The sequence below is a fragment of the Muscardinus avellanarius genome (assembly GCF_963383645.1).
Source record: "Muscardinus avellanarius genome assembly, chromosome: X".
Classification (NCBI taxonomy): domain Eukaryota; kingdom Metazoa; phylum Chordata; class Mammalia; order Rodentia; family Gliridae; genus Muscardinus; species Muscardinus avellanarius.
Window position 1 is genome coordinate 86,973,160 of NC_137792.1, and position 24,370 is coordinate 86,997,529.

General features: G+C 38.8%; 1 protein-coding gene across 1 annotated transcript in view; it reads left to right on the forward strand.

Annotated features, from left to right (window-relative positions):
• KIAA1210 overlaps positions 1 to 24,370 on the forward strand; it is a gene marked incomplete at both ends in the record, with an annotated part of 124,549 nt that overhangs the window by 83,525 nt on the left and 16,654 nt on the right. The window contains 4 exons of the mRNA XM_080718959.1: positions 2,106 to 2,211; positions 7,429 to 7,597; positions 10,711 to 10,837; positions 11,508 to 11,645. Of these exons, the coding sequence (XP_080575085.1) occupies positions 2,106 to 2,211; positions 7,429 to 7,597; positions 10,711 to 10,837; positions 11,508 to 11,645 (540 nt within the window). The remainder of the gene's footprint in view (positions 1 to 2,105; positions 2,212 to 7,428; positions 7,598 to 10,710; positions 10,838 to 11,507; positions 11,646 to 24,370) is intronic.

Sequence of the window (24,370 nt, forward strand, 5' to 3'; positions counted from 1 at the left end):
GTGGATTTTACATTCTAGTTGCAGAAACGAATAAGAAATGAACAATTAAGTTAATATTATAGAATATAATTTTGGATGGCAATAAGTTCTATGAAGATGTTGAGAAAGGATAATGTAATGGAGACATGAGGAGAGTTCTAACTAGAATGATCATGAAAATTCTTTCTGTGGGAAATAATATTGAATGCTACAAATAAGTGAGTCATACAACTGCCTCTGGGAAGAGCCCTCTAAGCAGAGGGAACAGCTGTGATTGAAAGGAGTTTGGTGTTAGGGGGACTACCAAGAAGGTCAGTGAGGCTGGAGTCAGAGGGACAAGGCAGGAGGGTAACAGGGTTGTGGTCAGTGGGGAGATAGAGGTGGGGCCAGATCACATAAGACTCATGGATGGTAAGGGGCCAGGATTTTACTCTGAGCTTGATGGCAAGCCACTGTGTGTCTGTGTGTCTGTGTGTGCACGCACACATATGTGTGTGAGGGGAGGGGTTGAGCAAGGGGCTGATGCAACTGATGTGGCAGCTTAATGTGAAAAGAAAAATGTAAAATATATCAATAATATTTTAGAGTAATTTGTGTGCTGAAATGATATCTTAGTTATATTGAGTTAAAATAGATATAATTGAAAGTAATTTCACCTATTTTTGGGGGGACTTCTTGTTGTCCTTACTTTATCAAATGTGGCAACTATAAAAATTTAAAATTATATAGGTAGCTTGCAGTTGTGCTCATAATAACATTTCTATTTAATGTTCCCATTGTAGACAGAAATGAGTTTAGATAAAGAAAAGGGCCAAGGTCAGTTCCTTGAGTGCTACAACATTTCAAAATCAGGGAGAGAACAAAGACCCAGTAAAAAAGACTGAAAAGGAACAGCCAATAAGGTAGGAGGAAAATTAGGGAGTGTGCTGTTCTGAAAGGCAAGTGATAAAAATTATTCAAAAGAGAGAAAATGATCAGAAGGAGAGTTAGATGCTGCTGGAAGGTCAGGTATTGCTGACTTTCACAGGAGCATTTTTGGTGGAGAATTTTGGATTTAGAAGCCTGGTTGGAAAGAGCTCATGAGAATAGGAAGTGCGGCCGTAACACAGTAAGTACACCTAACTCTTTTTGAGATTTGCCTGAAAGAGATGTATATGGATGGAGTGGAAACAGGAGGAAAGATTGAAGTCAAGGGGAGTTTGGTATGTTCTCTTGTGGTCTATGGTTTATTAGGAGGGGAGACAGTTCCACTTGTCCCAACTGAGTGCTTAAAAGTGATTTTGTCCTCAGGGTCTTTTGGATAGGGTTGGGAAAGAAGGCAACTATGTCGGAAGGAATTTCAGAGTTCAGTTGAGTGGTTCTATTAGTGAACTAAGGTGCAGATGTCCTCTTTCTTTGTTCTCCCTTTTGTCTTTCATACTTTCTCTTTAGTAGTTGTTTCCTTTGTTTTTCTGCTTCTGGTGGTGGTGGGTCTAGGGTGGTGTTGGTCTACTGTGGCCTGGGTAACAGGTTCCTTTTCCATGAGCTTCTCTAAAACTCAAATGCACTTCATTTCGTCAATCTCTAAAAGGTTTCCTTAGTGGCAGGGGTAGGGGTGCTACCACAATTATTAAGTTGGCCAGGAAAACCCCAGTGATTCTTCATCTACCACCCCAAAATCCCATCCCCCCCTAGCCCTAACCAAGGCATTTTCTTTGTTCATGTATTTGTCTGTTCGGGACATTTTATATTAATTGAATGCTGTCCTTTTGGAAAGTTATTGAGGATTGAACCCAGGGTCATTCTACCTCTGGGCTACATCCCAGCCTTTTTTATTTTTTATTTTGAAACAAGGTCTCACTAAATTGCTGAGGCTGTCGTTGAACATGCTATCTTCCTGTCTCAGCCCCACCCCCAAGTGCTGGTATTAGAGCTGTGCACCACCACCACCCACAGTTAATCATTGTATTTTAAAATAGAGGATAATTTTTCCTAATGGCAATTCCATTTGTACATGTTTTCTGGAATAGTTTAAAACTCTTACTGAAGGGTAAGAGTAAGGGTAATATGAGATGATTGTGTTACAGTAATCATGGTTGTATGTGAAATGATGATCTTTTTCCTGTCTGTGTTGTGTTTTATTTCAGTGTCCTACTATGGCTGAGCCACCAAGTGAAGTTCCTAGTGGTGTGGAAGCTCCTAGTGGTGCGGAAGCTCCTAGTGGTGCGGAAGTTCTAGAAATCAGCGACGAAGGTAAGTAGCCCAATAAAACCTTGATTACTAGAACTAGATTCACAGTATTTTTATCCCATAGGAAAAAGAACCAAGTAAAAAATAGCAAGTCCATATAAAATTCTAATAACATTAGACCCACTCCACATTCACTTTCCAGTTCTCCAATCTCTTCTTTGTCACCCTTACTTTGATAGCCTAAAGCTTTGTTTGAAACTCTGAAGTCTTTATTGGATATAGTTACCAGGTTATACTTACTAAGTCTTAATCAGAAGAAAAAACAGAACTTAGTAAGCCATATTTAACCAATGGAGGAATTTGATCCTTACTTGCTGTCTAGGTTTATCTACCCTTTGTGCTTATAGTACCTTCTGAAAACTAGCCCTTTTAGGTCTTAGCTCCTGGCAGTTTGAAAGCAAACCTTCATAAAAGAAAACTTGAAAGGCCCATTAATATACTTAAATATAAGACAACCATCTTAGATTCCATCAGGGTTTCAAAATCAACAGCAGGCAGGTGGGAATCAGATTTTTGTTGTTGTTTTTGTTGCAGTACTGGGGATTGCACGCAGGGGGTGCTCTACCACTGAGCTACATCCATGGGAGGGGGGAAGAAGGAAACTCTCTAAAGCACATGATGTACTTAAACATATCTAAGTCAACCACTATGCCAAGCATGGGAAGGAGGGATGGGGAGGGAATTGGATGGGGATTGGGTAGGGCCTAACTGGGTGATGTATGCATGTATGTCTACACAAGTTTTTTTTTTATCCCATTATGATGTATGAATACAATGCACCAATAAAAATAAAAGTAAATAATAAACAATAAAAACATAAAAAGAGTTTTATTTATTTTTAATTTTTAATTTTTGGACAGAGTCTCGCTAAGCTGCCCAAGCTGGCCTCAAACTTGCAATCCTCCTGCTTTAGAATCCAGAGTCACTGGGACAGATGTGTTCCACTGTACATGAGTATGCATCTCATTTCCAGGGCTAAGACCAGGACTCATTTCCATACATAGGGACCTTTTGCAATTGGAGGCAGGGTGGTATCCTAATCAAAAGCCCTCCTTGCCCGACATGTGTGAGGTCCTGGGTTTAATCTCCAACACTGCCAAAAAAAAAAAAAAAAAAAAAAAAAAAAACCACACACAATGGCAGACTGAAGACTTGGACTCCTGCAGCTGGCATGTTATGCCTGGCAATAGGCGTCTCATTAATTATGTATCTAGCTTCCAAACCACTGCACTAAATCAACAAGCAGCCAACTACCATGGTTGGCAGTTACCTTCTCTTGGTGTTACCGTAACTTCTTTCTAAAAAAGCAATGTGACTACCATACTCTCTCACAGGGTATAATGAAACATTCTTTCTCTCTGGTGCCCATAGCTGAATGAGACACACACTGCTTAAGGTATTTTGAATCTTTGTGAGAAAATAAGTTGTTTCTGTCCAGCAAAGAATGAAAAACTGGGGAAAATTGGAATATATCCATATGTAATTTTAGCATCTGTTACAGTTCTAAAGTTGCTAGTCATTTTGTTAATTTAAGAGCATAAAATGTGTTAGTACATGATTTTTCTGCTAATGAATTGATTATGTTTGATAAATTTGACTTCACATCCAGAAGAGTTGATTACAAGTGTTTATTACTAGTGTTTTTAATTCAGCGATTTGCTATTTATAGATTGTGTCCCTAATGGAGCTACAAACCACTGAATTTCCTCTCTTTGTCTTTGCTGGTTTCTGAGAAGCAGCCTTGCAATTCTGAATTTTCTAGGTTTTCCTTCCTCCCTTCCATTCCTGGGTTTTGAAGCAAGAGGGACCACAGTCAGTGTGTTTCTAAACCTAGTGAATGATCATAGTATTCTTTGTGTGTGTGTGTGTGGGGGGTACTGGAGACTGCACCCAGAGACCTATGACCTACTTTTCCAGTCCTACATTATTTTTTATTTGGAAACGGGGCTATACTAAGTAGCTAAGGCTGTCCTCAAACCTGGGGTCCTCTTGTTTCAGCCTCTCAAGCACTAATATTATAGGTGTGCACCACCACACTCAGCTTCATAACATTCTTTATGTAATGTTCTGAGTATAAAGTAATTCCCCTTTCAGAAGGCCTAAAGGAAGACCCATCTGTCAAGAATCAATACATTTCTTATTTTTTTTTGAGGTATTATGGATTGAGCCTAGGAATGCTCTACCTCTGAGCTACACCTCAGTCCTATTTTTATATTTTATTTTAAAAAAGATCATATCTAGGTGTAATGAAAACCATCTGTATCCCCAGTACTTTAGAGACTGATACAAGAGGTTCATGGCTAGCCTCAGCAACTTAGTGAGGCCCTCTGCAAGTTAATGAGACCTTGTTTTAAAATAAAAAACAAGCTGGACCTGGTGACGCATACTTGTAATTCCAGTACTTGGGAGGCTTAGACAGGAAGATTACAGGTTTGAAGCCAGCCTCAACAGGTTAGTGAGGCTCTCAGCAACTTAGTGAGAACTTGCTTCAAATTAAAAAAAAACAGGGCTGGGGTATAGCTCAGAAGTAGAAGGCCCCTGGGTTCAATCCCCAATACTGCAAAAAAATAAAATAAAATAAAATAAAATAAAATAAAATAAGGCTGGGGGTATAGCTAGGAGGCATAATGCCCATGGGTTCAATCCCCAGTAACACACACACACACACACACACACACACACACACACACACACACACACACCAGAGTTTCACTAAATTACTGAGAGTCTTGCTAAGTTGTTGAGATTAGCCTTGAAGCTGTGATCTTTCTGTCTCAGCCTTCCAGGTGCTGGGGTTATAGGTGTGTATCACTGCACCTAGCTTGGAATCAGTAAATCCTGTTCCTCCTTTTGAATTACAGCAAGCTCCAGTCTGCCTAATTTTCCCTGTCTGGTTGGGAATTATTTAGTGGTGTTTTGGAGCTGGCTCAGGCTGGCTTTGAGGACTGCACATCTCTTCCCAAACATCATGTTGTTTTCCTCAAATTGGCCATGGTTGAAGTATTTACATCATACAAAGAGTTAAATAATATAGATCAGGATATTTTACCCAGCGATCAGGTGTTAAATATTTTCTAACACAAAACTGTGAAATTGTGATTATAGTAATCAGAATTTTACTATATCTCACAATTTTATAGGTTTTGGGAACCGTCTTGGGGAGGGATAAAGAGACAAAGTCAAAAAACAAAATAGAGATGGTTTTAGAGCTAGTCTTCAATGTGTACTTTGTGGAATTTTCACATTATATCCTTACAGTGGTTTTGTGAGGTCAAACATCATTTCAAATATTTTAATGCACTTCTATAAAACTGAGTTTATTTTTTCTAAAAAATTCAAGAAGGGAACTTGGAAAAAAGACATGTTTCCTGTTACATTTTAATTTTTAGTCTAGAATAGAAATAGAATATAATAGGTAGAATAGGTATATCGTAGTAGGTAAGAAATGAACAAAGTCATCCAAACACAAATTACTTAAGTAGAAATGATCAAACATTTCTATAGTTATTCAGTGCTCCTCCTCATGATGGCTTCTGTTCATAATTATACATATTTCAGATAGCTTCTGTTTGTAATTATACATATTTCAGAGTTCTCTATTGAGTTATAGATATGAGGTTGATTTTAATGAACACAGATAGAATTGAATCTGACCTTAAGGAATAAATTTATTGAATTTCTAATACTGGCTCACATTTATTGAGCACTTACTACACAGCAGATCCTTTGCTCATCTTATTTACAATTTACATTGTGTCCAATAAAGGCCAATGTTTAAATTATAGCATGTTTAAAATGGCACCATTAGATTGTCTCAGTTTAAAGGAAGTGACAAGTTGTGTTAGCATTCTGTACTGCTTAATGGACTCAGCTGTCTCTTGAGTGAAACTGCATGCTCTTCACTGTGATATTTGCTGAGGGGGAAGCTAAAAAGTGCCTGCTAAGTTCCTGGATATAGAAGCAGGAGCTGAGATACAAGGCGTACATCTTATTTTTTTTCTGGTTGATGATCAGAACATAGTAAGCATGTGACTTTATTAAATATTTTTAATAGCTGGAAGAGATGGCATACTCCTGTAATCCCAGTACTTTGGAGGCTGAGACAAAAGGATCTCAGGTTCGTAGCCAGCCTCAGCAACTTAGTAAGGCTCTCAGCAACCTAGATAGACTCTGTTTCAAGACAAAACACAAAATAAAATAGGACTGGAGTATAGCGTTGGGGTAGAACACCCCCTGGGTTCAATCCCCAGCACTAATAAATAAATAAACAAACAGGTAAAGAAATGAATAAATATTTAAATAGGTGAATGAATGGATAGACTGGAGGGCATTCAGATGCAACACTTGTGGTGCTAGTAGTCATTTTATTTATCCAGAGAAAAGAGACCCAAGAATTGTACTAATCGGTGGGAAACTAGACTTAATGGCAGGCCTTGAAATATAGGAATCTTTCTAATAGGCAGGCCAAGGTGTAATCAGTACTATAGGTTCTGTAATCAGAACCCTAGGTAGCATTTCCCAAAATGCATTTTGCCAGACATCCTGCTTACATGCATCTGGGAGGCAATAATGTTACCCAGTTCCTTGGAACTTCACCATATACACAGACATTTTTCTTTTTCGGTACTGTGGATGACACTCAGGGGCATTCTATCTTCAAGCTCCACCCTCAGCCCTATTTTGTTATTTATTTTGAAACGGGGTCTCACTATGTTGCAGAGGGTCTCACTAAGTAGCTGAGGCTGGCTGCGAACCTGCAATCCTCCTGTCAGGGTTGTAAAATATTTGTCAGAGTGGAAACTTGGCTCCCCTGAACTGCAATGACTCCAGCCACCGGAGTGGAGTCAGAGGGCTGTCGACGCTTACATTGGCTCAGTTACCACCTTTCATAAATTGTCTTCTTAAGAAAGACAAAGAAAGAGGTGTGTGTAGATAAGTGAAATTGAGAGGCAAGTGAATAAATTGTGAGTTTGACCTGAATAGATACTGCCTAAAGCTTCTCAGCAGTGTTCTGGGTTGCTTCTTTCACCAGCATCTCACACACTTGGATACTGAGTTTCTAAGAGGGATACAAATCAAATGGATGGTACTGTAAGCACCAGTGGTAAGATCAGCAGGGCACCTGGGATCACAGTCCTCATTACTTTCATGAAAGCCTTGTCTCTTTTTCCTGTCGTCCCACCCTCCATTACACTCCTCACTCCCATTTCTCCCTTGCAGGAAAGAAAAAATCCAAATTTAAAGCCTTCAAGAACTTTTTTGGCAAGAAGAAGAAAAAAGAGCCTGATAATACACAAGGAGAGAGGATGCTGAAGCCAAGCTTCTCAAGCAGTGATATTGATACCCCTCCTCCAAACCCAGTACAGGAAATCCCATCAACTGAGCCCAGGTAAGATCAAATGGAGTGCAGGTTGAGTGAGTCAGGATAAGGGCAGGGACCTAGATCTAGGACTCCCTTTGGCAACCAAACCACCAGTGGACCTTTGATCTCAGAGTCTCTTGGCCTCCCTGCCTCTGAAGTCCAGGCTTGCAACTGTTACCAATGCAGCCATGTCCAAGAGGCCTCTTGTCTGTGCACACATGTGTGCTTGCTGTCTGGGCTGAGCAGCTTAGTGGGTTGGAGCATGGCAAATGCATACCTCACTCAAGAGCCTTGGGTGGGAAAGTGCAGCTAGATCAGGGAAATTTTTCCTGTTCTAGCTACAATAACTTAAGATGTGGGATCTACAGCTACTGAGAAGCTGGAGGCCTATTTCATACGATAAGGATCGCCTATTTCATTCAGAAGGTCTGGTCTGAAGGGCCCCTAGGTTGCAGGTCTGGACAAAGGGAACCAGATCTCATAATGAATGATTAAAATTACAGATAATAGCTAGGCCCAGTGGTACATGACTGTAATCCCAGTACTGAGACAGGAGGATCATCAGGTTTGAGGCTAGACTCAGAAACTTAGTGACACACTATTTCAAAGTAAAAATATAGAAAGAGCTGGAGGTGCAGCTTGGAGGCAGAATGCCCCTGGGTTCCATCCCTCATACTCAAAATAAGTCTCAGATAGTAAACCATGTAGCTGGAGGGGGAAGGAACTTAATCATAAAACCACTGTGTCGTTGTTGGACAGTCTTGGAGGTAGAATGCCCCTGGGCTCAATCCTAAGTACCACATTTTTTTTTAAATTTTGAAGCAGGGTCTCACTAAACAGAGTCTCACTACTTGCCCAGGCTGTCCTAGAACCTGTTATCTTCCTGTTTTAGCCTCCTAAGTACTTGGATTACTGGCATGTGCCACCATGCCTGGCAAATAAATAAATTAATTAATTAAAGGGCTGGGGGTTGGCGTGTAGCTCAGAGGTAGAATGCCCCTGGGTCCAATCACTAATGCAAAGGAAGGAAGGAACAAAGGAAGGGAGGAAGAGAAAGAGAAAGAAAGAGAAAATAAAGATCATTTTTATATATTTACCTTATATCCTGCAATCTTGCTGTGTTCATTTATTAGTTCTACTAGTTTTTAGTGGATTCCTTAATATCATGTAATATGTGAATAGATAGTTTCACTCTTCTTTTATATTCTAGGTGACTTTTCTTGTGGTACTGGAGATGGAACTCAGGGGCATTTTACCTTCAATCCACACCCCCAGTCCTAATTTTTATTCTTTATTTTGAAACAGGGTCTCACTGAGTTGCAGAGGGCATCACTAAGTAGAAGCTGAGGCTGTCCTCAAACAGTGATCCTCCTGTCTCAGCCTCCCAAATGCTGGGATTACGAGCGTGAGCCACCAGACCTGGCTATACTTTAGATGTCTTTTATTTCAATTTTTACTTAATTTCCCTGGCTATACTTCCAATACATTGTTGACTCAAAGTAATACAAGCAATCTTAATTGTGCTTTCTTGATATTAAGAAAGAAGTATCTAACCTTTCACCAATAAGTATGTGTGCTTATATGTTTATCCTAAATGTCCTTTATCAAGATTGAGTGCACTTATCAGGAAATGGTGTTAGATTTTACACATTTTCTACATCCATTGAAATGATTATGTGTATTTTGTTTTTATTCTATTGATATGGTATATCACATACATTAAATTTCATATGTCAGCTGGGCGTGGTGGCGCACGCTTGTAATCCCCGCGCTTGGGAGGCGGAGACAGGAGGATCACACAGGTTCAAAGCCAGCTGTGCTGGCTTAAGAGACCCTGTTTCCAAATTTAAAAAAAAAGTATAAAAATAGGTCTGGAAGTGTATCCCGGAGGTAGAAGGGTTTCCAGGAACCCCAGTACCACCAAAAAATTTTAATTCCTTGCAAACCCTACTTTGTCAAGGTATATTCTTTTTATATGTTACTTAATTCAGTTTGCTGGTATTTTGTTGAGGATTCTTACATCTACACTCATAAGATATATTGGTCTGTAATTTTCTCTTCTTGTGGTGTCTTTGGTTTTTAAATTCTGGAGATACATATATTACCACATCTCCAAAGGAGTCTTTTGTGCCTTTAGCCCTTCCTTCCATTCTTCCTTCCCTCCTTCCTTCCTTCCTTCCTTCCTTCCTTCCTTCCTCCCTTCTTTCCTTTGTACTGGGGGTTGAACCCATGGGCATTCTACCTCTGAGCTACACCCCCAGATCTTTTGATTTTTTTATTTTGAAACAGGGTCTTACTAAGTTGCTGAGGCTGTCCTTGGATCTGTGCTCCCCCTGTCTCAGCCTTCCAAGTACAGGATTACAGGTGTGTGCCTATAATCATGCCTGACTAGCCTTTTTTCTGACTTTCCCTTGATTTGTCTTAACCCATAACTGTGATCAACCTTGCTCCATCCCTAATCAGAAGGCACTTCCATCTGGGTTGAGCAAACTGGAAGAAGGGAGGAGTGGAAAGCACATAAGATGACTTTGAAAGTAGGACAGATGTATTACAGAGCCCTTGTGAGAAAGAGAAACTTGTGAATAAAAGCCTCTTACATCTGGGAAGATCTTTGATATTTTAAGAGAAATTAAAACAAAAACATATAGAGAAAATTGGATGTGAGAGATCTTTAATAACTCTCCCATTCCCTATGATTGCCAGCACTGAATTGTAGACTTTAAATGAATGAATGTATGGTATGTAAAACATGTCTCAACAAAACTGTTCTATATAAAAGACATGTTTATAATATTGAAATTAAAATTATATAGAAGTGTATAAAGTAGAAAATGGAAACACCTTCCTGTCTATAGTGTCATTACTTAGAGGGAACCACCACTAATAATTTGGTGGATATCTTTCTAGATTTTTTGAATATAAACTATACATGCATGTAATATATATGTCTATATTAAATGGGGCCACTCTAGTCTTTATACTTTTCACTTAGTTCCTCATGGACACCTTTCTGTGTCATCACATATGCCTCCCCACACTCCTCCCAAAGTATCTGTAGTAGGCCATATTTGGAAAACACATTTGCCTTCAGTACCTATGGACCTTGAGCTGCTTTGACAAGAACTTTTCTTTCTGTACAGGTCCAAGAGCAGCATGGGGAACAAATCCCTTTCCCATGACAGTATCTTCATGCTGGAGTCTGAGCCTGGAATATCAGCAAGTAAGACACATCCTTCTATGGAGCTCCAGAGAGGCAGACCTCTGCAGGTAATGGTGGACTCATACATCAGTGACTAATTGGGCTACAATTCTTCTACAGTTCCCTACTGTTTACCCTCCCAAAAAGGAGAGACGATTTGGCCCTGCATCTCAGCTGATTATACTCAGCAGAGCTGTTGTAAGCATTTAACAACAAAATGTATAAATGTGTAACCTACTGCACAGTACACAGCATTGGCTGATGGTTATTTTGTTGTTTGTTTGGATTGTTGTGTGTGTTTGTGTGTATTACAAGTGCTGGGGATTGAATCAGGGCTTCAAACATGCTGGAGAAGTAACCTATCACAGAGCTATATCCCCAGCCCTTGTTGGTTGTTATTATCTTATTTACTTTTCTTTGTGTATATGCATGTGAGATATTGGGAATGTAATTCAGGGGCATTTTACCTTTGAGTTACACTTTCAATTCTATTTTGTTGTATATTTTGAAACAGCCTTAATAAGTTGCTAAGGGCCCTGCTAAAATTGGAGAGGCTGGCCTTGAACCTGTTACTCTCCTGTCTCAGCCCACCAAGTGTTTGGATTACAAATGTGCACCACACACCCAGCTCATATTTATTTCTCTTAACACACTCCAAGGATACTTTATTTTGGCAGTGTCAGTCAGCTGTTTATATACTAGCAAACCGACCTCTAAGTTTTGCTATTTCTTCCACAGAGTGCTCCTGTTTCCAGAACTCTGCCTAGAACTGGGACTAGTAATATGCCGGGAGCTGTGTCTGGAGCTATGCTTGAAGCTGTGCATCAGTGTGCGCCCAGAAGTGAAATCTGGGTTGAAGACTCCAAGATCACTGAGGTAACAGGGTGGAATGGTTCAGAGCATGAGCAACATATCATAAATGTATGTGTGAAGTATCACTCTGCTACTTATTATGTGACCACAGGCTCGTTGCTTAACCTCTCTATAGCTTCCCTTTTCTCATCTACAATGGGTATGATCTTAACATCTACCCCAGAGAGTTGTTTGTGAGGATTGAAAGTAGACTCAGAAAAGTTAAAGAAACCCTTTAAGCTCACCTAGGTAATAAGCCATAGACTTGGAAATCTGCCCCAGTGTGTTAACCTCAAAATGCATTTTCCATTACCCCAACTTCTAAGTTGTCCAGCTTCTTTGTATCAACCTGGACAAACTACACCTTTGGCCCCCATAAAATGCTGCATGTACATAGGATAACCTCTTGCCTCTGGCTAATCCTAAACTTACAGGAGGCATACATTGTTAAGCCAGACTCTTCTGGAGCTCTGATTCAGAAATGCTCCAGATGGAGCCTGAGATATTTATTGTCAAGGATTCAGCCCTTAGCAGCTGCCTCCTCCTCTCAGATATGGCTAGTGTGATATCTGAAAAGCCAAACAAGTAGAGACCCTTCTCCATAGGAAATCCGATTGTTTTGCATTTGGCAAAATTATAGTCCCTTTGGTCAGCAGACTGTTGCCCTCTTGCACTACAGTAGGAAAAGTCGCTTTTATATACTTTTCAGTCTTTTGTGGAAGCTAGTGAGAAAGTAGGAAACAAAGGGGACTTCAGATAAAGGGGGAGGGATACTGGTAGATGTTGGAAAGGAATGGGGGAGATGGGAACAAGGAGGACTGAGGAGGGAAGTAGTTCAACAATGTTATGTCCATATATGAAGGTTTCACTACCAACATCACTAATATGTATAGGGAGAGAGGAGCGGGGAGTGGGATGAGATCCAGAGGGAAATACACCAAGTGCTGTGTATATATCTAAATGTGTCATCTTGAATCTTGCCATATTGTATAATTCTACTGAACCAGTTTAGTTATTTTTTTAAAAAAAATATGCACACCAGTTTTAACTTCCCTCCATAGCTATACTCCTTGCCCAAAGCCAAGTTTTTTTTTTTTCTTTTTTTGGGGGGCGGTCTGGAGGTGGAACCCAGGGGCATTCAACCTCCAAGCTATGCCCCCTTCCCTATTCTTTTTTTATTCTTTATTTTGAAACAAGGTCTCACTGAGTTGCAGAGGGCCTCACTAAGTAGCTGAGGCAGTCTGAGAACTGCGATCTTCCAGTCTCAGCCTCCCGAATGCTGGAATTACAAGTGTGCACCACCATGCCTGGCTCAAGTTTTCTTAAATATTTGGTTTGGGCCCATACCTCATACCTTTGTCCTAATCCCTCAGACTATGCTGTCCCCAGAATAGAAGGCTCGTAATTCCTGAACCATCAATGAGCAGAACAACCTCTGCATGGGATACTTCCTTTAAGTGCCAAAGTGACAAATGTAAATGCAGAGTAGGTGACAGCTTTAAGTCCAGGGTCTTGACACACAGGGCTACAAAGAAGCTGGGGCAGGTATGGAACTGGCCAATGGCTGGGTCCTTTGGAGAGTCGGAATTCTTAATGAATTGCAAGTGACATGCAGAACAACTAGGGGCTTGTGAGAGATGGAAATCAGGTGTACAGTTCTGTCAGAATTATAGAGGCTGAGACAGTTTATTCCTTGCTGGATAGTCACCTGATCCCTCTCTCTGAAGTGTTAGGATCATGGGTACCTAAACTACTCTCCAATTTTCTTTTGCTTTTGTCATACTGGAAATTGAGCCCAGGTATCCATGCATTCTGGGCAATTGCTCTACCACTGAGCTAAATCCCCAGACCTTAGATTACTCTCTAAATAAAGATTACTTTATTTTAGCACACATAGTTAACAATATGTGACAACATATTATTAGCATTTTCCTGGTATTGAGTCAAACTGAATGCACTTATTTAAGTTATAATGGGTGTGGTATCGCATACTTGTAATCCCAGCATTCACTGGGGAGGCTGAAACCTGAGGATTGGGATTTGTAGACAACCTCAGCTACTTAGTGAGGCATTCCACAACTTCATGAGACCCTGTTTTGAAATACAACCGTGCACTACCACATCCGGCCTATTTTTAGTTTTAGGAGAAACCTCCATACTTTTGCCTATAGTGACTATATTAATTTTCATTCCAACCATAGTATATAAGCATTCCTTTTTATTCATATTTTTGCAAGAATTTGTTTAATTTGGTATTTTATTTTATTTTTATTTTTTTGGTGGTACTGGGAGTGGAACCCAGGGGCTTTCCACCTCTGGGCTATACTCCCAGCCCTTTTTTAATATTTTATTTGGAAACAGGGTCTCACAAAGTTGCTGATAGCCTAAGTAGCTGAGGCTGGCTTCGAATCTGTGCGATCCTCCTGTCTCAGCCTCCCAAGCACAGGGATTACAGGCGTGTGCCACCATGCCTGGCTTAATTTGGGATTTTAAAAAACCATAGCTAGTCTTACTGTGGTGAGATGGAGAAATCTCATTGAAGTCTTGATTTGCATGTACCTGGCTAACGATGCTGAGCATTTTTTTTCACATTTTTTGTGGGTCTGGGATGGAACTCAGGGGCCTTCTTTCTCTGAACTATACCCCCTGCCCTAGTTTTATTCTTTATTTTGTAACAGGGTCTCACTAAGTTGCAAAGGCCCTCACTAAGTAGCTGAGGCTGTCCGTGAACCGCAATCCTTAGGCCTCAGCCTCCCAAATGCTGGGATTACAAGTGTGCACCACCACTCCCGGCTTTTTCTCCCCCCATATTTATTGGGTATTTTTACTTTTTTCTTTTGAGAAGTGTTCATTCAGGTAGTTTGCTCACTTTTATTACATTTATTTTTCTTTCTGTGGTACTTGGTGATTGCTTGGTTTTTTTTAATGTTAAGTTTTTGAGGTCTTCACCAGGCATGAGGGTAAATGCTTGTAATCCTAGGATCTTTTGTGCTTTCATGTGAATCTTAGCATAGTTTTATTCTGGGTTTGTGAAGAATGTCATTGGTATTTTGATGGGGATTTCATTAAATCTATAGATTGCACTGAGTAGTATGCATATTTTTAACAATGTCTACTCTCCCAATCTGTGAACATGGATGGTTTTACCACCTTCTAGTACCTTATTAAATAACTTTCTTCAGTATTTTGTAATTTTAATTAGTGTTTTTTCACCTATCAAGGCTTATTACTGGACATTTTATATTTTTGTGGCTATTGTAAATGTGATTTCTTTCTCAGCAAGTTCTTATTGATATATAGAAAAGCTACTGATTATTGTATGTTGATTTTTTTATCCTGATACTTTGCTGAGCTTATCAGTTGCAAATGAAAACCTTTTGGTGGAATCTTTTGGATTTTCATATTGAATGATATCATCAGGAAAGAGAGATAATTTGACTTTCTGCAATTCTTATGTGAATTCCTTATTTTCCTGCCTCTTTCCTAATTGCTTTCATTAAATTTAAAGTAACCATATTGAATATAAGGAGTGCCTACCCTTGTCTCATTCCTGATCTTAGAAGAAATGTTTCAGTTTTTCTCCATTTTGTATGTGCTTGTTATGAGTTATTACACATAGCCTTTATGACTCTGAGGTATGATTCTTCTATATCCAATTTATTCAGGACTTTTTATTGTGAAGGCATGTGTAATATTATCAAAGGCCTTTTCTGCATCTATTTGAGATGAACATGTTTTATACTTGATTCTATGTATGTGCTGAATTATATTTGTTGACTTGTATATGTTGAAATTTCCTTACACCACTATAATGAAATCAATTTGATCATGACCTATGGTATTTTCAATGTGCTGATGAATTCAATTTGAAAGTATTTTATTGAGAATACTTGCATCCATACTCATAAGGGATATTAGTTTATAGTTTTATAACATCATGTCCTTATCAGGGTTCAGTAGCAGGGTTATACTGGCTTCATAAAAAAATTTGGAAGGGTTTCTTTCCCATTCTATTTTAAGGACTAGTTTGAGGAGCATTGGTCTTACTTCCTCAAAACTTTGGTAAAATTCAGCAGTGAATCCATTTGTTCCTGGGCTCTTCTTTATTGGCAGACTTTTTAGTAATGCTTTAATTTTATTAATTATTATTGATATATTTAGGGGGGCTTATATCCTCTTGGCTCAATTTTAATAGGCCATATGTGTCCAGAGATTTATTCTCATCTTCTAGATTTTCTGACTTATTAGCACATAATTTTTCAAACTATTCCCAGTGATTCTTCTAATTTCAGTAATATTTTTGTAATGTCTCCTTTTTCACCCCTAATTTTATTTGTTTGGCTCTTAACTCTCTCTCTTGTTTATCTAAAGGTTTGCCAATTTTGTTTATCTTTTCAAAGAATCAACTGCTTAATTGATGCATCATATCATGCTGTTAGTCTTTATTTAATTTAATTCTGTTTTGCTATTTATTATTTATTTCCTTATGATGATTTTAGGTTTGTTTTGTTCTTATTTTTCTAAGGCCTCAATATGTATCATCATATTTATTTGAAATCTTTCTATTTTAAATAGTCACTTATTGCTATAGAATTCACTCCTAGTACTGCTTTGTCTGTATCACATGGGTTGTGGTATGGTGTGTTTCCATTTTGACTTGATTCAAGGTAGATTTCTTCAGTGACTCAGTAGTATATTTTCACTCTCCACGTGCTTCTATAATTTCTGTGTTTTCTCTTACTGTTGATAGCTAGCTTCATTCTACTATGATCAAATGAGATACAAGAAATTATTTCAATGTTTTGAATTTGTTAAGAGTTGCTTTGTGGCCTAATCAGTCAGGCCTGGAGGTGCATGTCTGAAATCCTAATATTTGGGGAGATGAGACAGGAGGATCATGAGTTTGAGATCAACTTCTGAAACTCAGCAATACTCTGTTTCAAAATAAAAAATAAAAATTGTCATGGGTGTAGATTGGAGGTAGAATGCTCCTGGGTTCAATCCACATACCAAAAAAAGTGATATATTCATATATGTATATAGGACTTGGTGTATTTTCCTCTACATCCCCCTCCCTCCCTGTACATGTTAGTGAGGTTGGTAGTGATACCTACATATATGAACATAACATTATTTGGTTAAGGAAACCTAACTAAGGGTGATAAGAGGGGGGGAGAGGGAAATTCCCTAATTTACATGATGTAATTCATAAACATATTAAAGCCAGTCAGTAAACCAAACAGGAGAAGGAAGGAGCAGGGAGGGAATGGGGTGGAAACTGGGTAAGGACTAAATGAGTGATGTGTGCATGTATGCCTCTACCATCTTGCACCCCATTACGATGTATGATTACAAGGCAGGTGTGGTGGTGCACACTTGTAATCCCAGCATTCAGAAGGCTGAGACCCGAGGGTCGCAGTTTGTGGCCAGCCTCAGCTACTTAGTGAGGCCCTCCACAACTTAGTGAGAACCTGTTTCAAAATAAAGAATAAAAAACAGGGCAGGAGGTGTAGCTCAGAGGTAGAATGCCCCTGGGTTCCATCCCCAGACCCGAAAAAAAAAAAAGATGTATGACTACAATGCATCAATAAAAAATTAACAAAAATTAACATTATTTTTAACAAATTTTTATTGAACATAAATGGTATACATTTAAACTATATTTGGTGCCCTCTCCCCCACCGCCCCCGTTTTCCCTTCCCCCCTCCCATCAATGGTTGTCCAGGTTAACCATGTCATATTCATAATTTTACACATATTCAGATATAGACCCTCATTAATCAAGATCAGCCTTCCTCCTCTCCTTTCTTTCCATTCAAACTTTGCTCATATTTCCTCTCCATTATCTGGAGTCCCACTGGTATTCTCTGTGTTTCCTAGTTTGGGAATATTAGAGGAAACATATGTACCTTCTCCTTCTGTGCTTGGCTGATCTCACTTAACATAATGTTCTCCGGGGCTTTCCATCTTCTTGCAAATGATATAATTTTGTTCTTCTTTATGGCTGAATAGAATTCCATTGTGTGTATTTCCCAAAGTTTTGCTATCCATTCATCTGTTGATGGAGATCTGGGTTGGTTCCATATTGTGGCTATTATGAATTGTGCTGCTATGAACATAGGTATGCATATATTGCTGTAGTTCTCTGAATTCAGCCCCTTTGGAAAGATACCCAGGAGTGGTATAGCTGGATCATATGGTGGATCTATTCCAACTTTTCTTAGGAATCTCCACACAGATCTCCATAGTGGTTGAACTAGTTTGCATTCCTACCAACAGTGTAAAAGAGTTCCTCTTTCCCCACATCCTTGCTCGCATTTGTTGTTATTTGATTTCTTTATGCTTGCCACTCTGACTGGGGTTAGATGGAATTTTAGGGTAGTTTTGATTTGCATCTCCCTGATGGCTAATGATGTTGAACTTTTTTATGTGTCTATTGGCCATTTATATCTCTTCTTTTGTGAAGTGTCTAATTAGTTCATTTTGCCCATTTCTTGATTGGGTTGTTTGTTTTGCTAGTGTAGAGTCTTTTGAGCTCTTTTTATATTCTAGATATTAGCCCCCTATCAGAATGGTGGCTGGTAAAGATCTTTTCCCATTCTGAAGGCTTCCTCTTTAGGTTGTTGATAGTTTCCTTTGATGAGAAGAAACTTTTTAGATTGATGCTTTCCCACTTGTTAATTCTTGCTTTAATTTCCTGAGCTTTGGAGGTTTTGTTGAGAAAGTTAGTGCATGTGCCAATATGTTGTAGTGTTGAACCTATGCTGTCCTCTACTAACTTCACAGTCTCAGGTCTAATTTCTAAGTCTTTGATCCATCTTGAGTTGATTCCTGTGCATGGTGAGATATAGGGGTTTAGATTCATCTTTTTACAAATGGTTAGCCAGTTCTCCCAGCACCATTTGTTGAAAAGGCTGTCTTTTCTCCAGCGTATGAGTTTGGCCCCTTTGTCAAAGATTAACTGACTAAAGATGTGTGGATTTGTTTCTGTATCTTCTATTCTAATCCATTGGTCAGTATATCTGTTATTGTGCCAGTACCATGTTGTTTTTACTACTATTGCTCTATAGTATAGTTTGAAGCCTGGGATTGTAATGCCTCCTGCATGTTTCTTATTGCTGAGAATTGCTTTGGCTATTCTGGGTCTTTTCTTTCTCCATATAAATTTCATGATTGATTTTTCTAGGTCTCTGAAGAATGTCACTGGTATTTTAATGGGAATTGCATTTAATCTATAGATCACTTTTGGCAGAATGGCCATTTTGATGATATTTATTCTGCCTATCCATGAGCACGGGAGATCTTTCCATCTTCTAAGGTCTTCTTCAATTTCTTTCTTTAATGTTTTATAGTTTTTGTTGTAGAGATCTTTTACATCTTGGGTTAGGTTAATTCCTAGGTATTTTATTGGTTTTGAGGTTATAGGGAATGGGATTGTTTTTTTTTCTTTCATTGTGGATTCATTATTGGCGTAAAGAAAAGCCATTGATTTCTTTAGGTTGATTTTGTATCCTGCGACTTTGCTGAATTTGTCAGTCGGTTCCAGAAGTCTTTTAGTTGAGTTCTTTGGGTCTTCCAGATAAAGGATCATGTCATCTGCAAATAAGGATAATTTTAATTCCTCTCTTCCTATGTGAATTCCTTTTATTTCCTTCTCTTGTCTTATTGCTGCAGCAAGAGTCTCAAGGACTATATTGAAAAGGAGTGGTGATAGTGGGCATCCTTGTCTTGTTCCTGACTTTAGCGGAAATTCTTGCAGTTTTTCCCCATTAAATATAATGTTGGTTTTGGGTTTACAGTATATTGCCTTAATGATGTTGAAGTACAAAAAGTAACATTATTTGAGCTGTTTCCTTCCTCAATTCTACTTTTCTCCTTCGAACTTGTCTCTCCCAACTCCTTTACATTATTATACTTGCCTCTCTCTTCATTTATGTGAAGTCCCATTTGTTCCCTATTTCTCAGTATTTTCCACATCTGAGAGAAAAACATATGACCCTTGATTTTCTGAGATTGGTTGATCTCATTTAGCATAGTTTCTAGTTCCATCTATTTTCCTGCAAATGACAATTTTATAAAACAATATCTTATCAATATTAATATATTATCTTATAAATATCTAGTATCTTATCAATATGTAATATCCATCTTTTCTCCCATAAAAATTTCTGACTTATAGTATGTTTTGTTCTATATTAGTATAACTACTCCAGCTCTCTTTTGCTATTTTCTGAGAATATATTTTTATTGGTGCATTGTAGTCATACATCTTAATGGAGTACAACATGGTTAAGGCATAAAGGCACACCTTACTCATTTTGAGAATATCTTTTTTACCATCCTTTCATTTTTAGTCTATTTAGATCTTTGTATCTAAAGTGTGTCTCTACAGATAACAGATACAGAGAGACGTTTTAAAATTCATCCTGCCAGCCTCTGCCTCTTTAATTGGAGAATTTAATTTGTTTAAACTCCTAATAATTTTGCTTTCATAGCAATTTCCTGATAGGTAAGGACTTATTACATTCATAGTAACTACGAATAAGGAGAGACTTCTGTTTTTCTCCTTTTTCTATACATCTAGTATGTTTTTTGTTAGTTCTTCCATTACTGCCTTCTTTGGGGCTTAATAAATTATTCTAGTGTACTCTTCATTCTCTTCTCATTTCTTTTTCTCATAGGTTCAAAATTATTTTCCTAGTTGTTGCCTTGAGGATTGTCATTACTTACTATTTTAAGGCCTACAGTTTTTTCTCTATTAATTTGAGTAGGCTATGTATTTTCTGGTTTAATGAATAAAGATAAATTATCTATAGTGAAAATTTCAAAGCAATAATCTAAATGTTTGTCCTCATGAATGTAAACTTTCTAATAAATTCATCCAGGCATAGTGGTATACACCTGTAATCCCAGTACTTAAGAGGCAGAGATAGGAGAATCGCAGGTTCAAGACCAGCCTTGGCAACTTAGTCAGACTCTCAGGAACCTAGTGAAACTAAAATAAAAAATATAAAGAGCTGGTGGCATAGCTTTGGGGTTGAATCTCCTGGGTTTAATCCCCAGTACCCCCCAAAAATTAATAAATCAAATAAATTCAACAATTGAGTGGGGTTAATCTAGGTAAGATATTGGGCTGGAAGGCAAAAAAAAATCTAGCTTTTGAGCATACAGTCAAATCCCATCACCTCAGGTATGAGGGCTAAGAAAGCTGTTTTGCCATGATATCAGACTTATTAATTCACTATAGTGAAACTCAAGGAGGGCAGGTTGCAGCAGCAACAGCAACAAAGAAGCAGCTATGATGACCATCCCAGCCAGATGTGCTGGCCTAGATAAATGATTTTTTAAGCTGCTTATAAATTACTACCTTAACTTTAAAAAAAAAAACAAATGAAGGATTTGCTTTAATTGGGAATGGAACTGACCAAGAAAGCCTTACCTATTTATGCTTCATATAAAAGAGCTTTATATTGCCCACTCTATACAAAATTAACCATATAAATTAATGACTTTAACTGTTTTTTAGACTTTAAAGATTTTTGTCCTCATGTGCATTATAAGTATATATGTGCTTAAATACTTGCTATTGATACTTGGTTTTGCTAAATTGGGTCTCTAGACTATGTAGGGGGAAGTCTAAGAAGACTTAACCAGTAGAGACCATTGCCTTTTGTCAAAGACATTAAACAATTTAGTTCAAATGTTCTCTTTTTTAGTTATTGTGATCCAACTTTGCTTGATATAGACACCTAAGATTAAAGTTTGTTTTTTTTTGTTCCCTAGCCCCAGGTTATTTGATCTCTGAAATAACCCAGAGTGGAAAACACCAGGTTTCTTTAGATGATCATATTTGTAGGATTTCAGATGCTGTTCTGTGGGCTACCAGGTGGACTTTTACCTTTTCCTGAGCCAATTAGCTCCACATTTAAAAATAAAAAGCTATCTGCAGATAGATAAAGTAGAATTCACTTTCTGTCCTTTAATAGTCTTATGTTTAGTTGGCACATCTCTGGATCCTTATAAATTTCTCTTACAGCAACCATGTATGATGCTATCCTTTACAACGAAAGTTCTTTTTTTACTGTCTTGTTTGATCCAAGTAGCAACTTTGTGAAGTAGATGGCTCTCATAATATAGTGGGATATACAGGCAGAAACTATGGCCTGGGAAAATTAAGTAAGTGGATCCCAGGACTAGAGCTAGTAAGTCACTGGAGTAGGCCCCTAACTCTTAAATCCACCAACTCTCTCCACACATCTAGCTCCCACTGCCTTCTCACTGAGCAGCAACTAGGGAGCTAAGCAAAGAACCAAAGCATCCAAATAAAGAAGTCCACTAAACAGTAACTATGTCTCTTCCTTTTCAGAGGAGTCTTTAGAAGTTTGTAGTTCTTGATGGGCATGATGGTACATGTCTGTAATTCTAGTACTGGGAGGCTGAGACAAGAGGATCACAGGTTCGAGGTTAACCTCAGCGACTTAGTGAGAACCTCAGCGACCTGGCGAGACCCTATTTCAAAATAACAAATAAAAAGGGTTGAGAGTGTAGCTCAGAGGTAGAATGACCCTGGGTTCAATCCCCAGTCCCTATCCCCAATAAAAAGAAAAATTTCAGTTTTATTTTTCTTCTCTGAATTGCTTCCAACTACTGGTGGAAAAAGAAAACTTATTATCCCTTATAAATACTGTAGAACTTTTAGCCTAGGCTTTAAAACCCAGCTTTAAAAGTCTAGCTTTCTCTTTAAAATCCTCTGGGACAGATTTGGACAAACTGCCATAAAAATTGCAACCTATTCCTTTCACCTCTGCTTGGGTGATAAAGAGTTGGTTACTTTGTCCCTTTCAGTTGCAGCTTGTAAAGCATGAGTCTTCCCTGAGGATCTTCCTCCTATGTCTCATTGACCTCTGTTCTGGAGAGTTGCCTAACCTCTTAGAGAACAGGTGAGACAGGTAGTGAGGGTGAACAGGTATCACTGAATGGCATATGCGACTTAATGAGTCACTGTGGCTGTCTGATCTTTGTTTTTGCCAATTGGAGAGAAAACCCCAAGCATTCCCCAATGGAGAATCTGCTTGGGCAAGGCCTGACTAACCCACTCCACCCTTAGACCAGGAGATCCTCCTATTTAATGTTTCCATGGCTCCCATCACCTCCACAGCCTGGGTTGTCGCTATCAATTTTCCATTGTGAGTATCTAAGAAATATTTTTCAATATTATTTGTAAGGGGGAAAATAATTATATGGAAAATAAGTCACACACATATGGCCAAATCAGCTTTCACACTTGAGAAAGGAATGCCTCTGGGCTAATAAAATACCCTGGCCTTAGTCACAATTCAGGGTAACTGTTGTTTAAAAGTTGGGGGTTAGCTGGAGTGTTGTGGTACATGCCTGACCCAGTACTTGGGAGGTTCAGAGAGAAGGATCGCAGGTTGTAAACCAACCCCAGAAAATTAGTGAGACCCTCAGGAACTCAGAGAGATCCTGTTTCAAAATAAAAAGTGCTGAGGGTGTAGCTCAGAGGTAGAATGTCCCTGGGTTTAAATGTTCAAGTTGCCGAGGGTCTCACTATGTTGCTGAGACTGGTCTTCAACTTGTGCTCCTATCTCAGCCTCCAAGGAACTGGGTTTACAGGTGTGCACCTCATTATCCAGAGAGGCAAACTATTTAAAAGCTAATGTTTAAACAGGGTGTGGTGGTGCATAGCTATAATCTCAGTATTTGGGAGGCTGAGAAAGGAGAAGCCCAGGTTTGAAGCCAGCCTCAGTGGAGATGTAATTAACAGTGTGTAATCTGCTGCAACAACCCAATATAGCTTTTCAGGCACAGTAATCTTTTTTCCTTACTAACAAATCATTTTTAGGTATTCGAGACTATGGTAACAAGGGCAGGAAAAGACTTCTAGGACTTAAAATGTCTCCAGGAAGCTGCTACGATTTCCTGAGATCCCACCTGTGGGTTCAGCAGGCCATCTGGGAGGGATTCAACTTCCGCCTCTGTGATCACTTCAGGCTTAAGTCACACTGCTCAAGGGCAGGATATTTACTCCTGGAAAGGCTTCCCACACTGTAACCTAGCAGAGCAAGAGACCTGGTCCTTACTGCTCTACAAATTCTCAAATGGGCAGCCAAACAGGTTTTATTCAGAGCCAGCTTTGAAAGAAAATAGAGTACACTTTTTTTTGCTTCAAATCAAAATCTTCTAAAAGCTCAAGGGTAGGGAGACTTTTATAAGAGAAGAGGTGGCATAGTGAAACCAAAGACAGGAAACATACATCTGTAGATTTTGATAGCGAGATAACCTGTCAGGTTCCACTTCCTTGGCAACTATGAGGGCCAGCCCTTAAGGAAATACAGGATTCAGAGTAACAATTTATCAGGAAGTTGTCCTGAATTTCATAGGGAGTACTGTGGAAAGTCTTTGAAACCATCCTAAGGCCATTTCCCTGGTATTATCATTCATCAAGTCTTTTTGTTTTGTTTTGATTTTAGTGTTGGATGTTGGATTCCAGGCTTTGTGCATGCTAGGCACATGCTCTGCCACTTTGTTACATTCTCAGCCCTCATCTAGTCTTGAAATGTCCCCCAAATGTGCTTTTCAGCTGCTATTCCTGGTGATTTCACTGCTGGGGGCTTTTCATACCATCCATGGAGAAATACTTCCCAGAGATCCAGAGAATGTATAAATAGTTTACTTAATCCACTGCTAACTTTAAGGAAATTCATAAATTATACATATATGCCAGACCC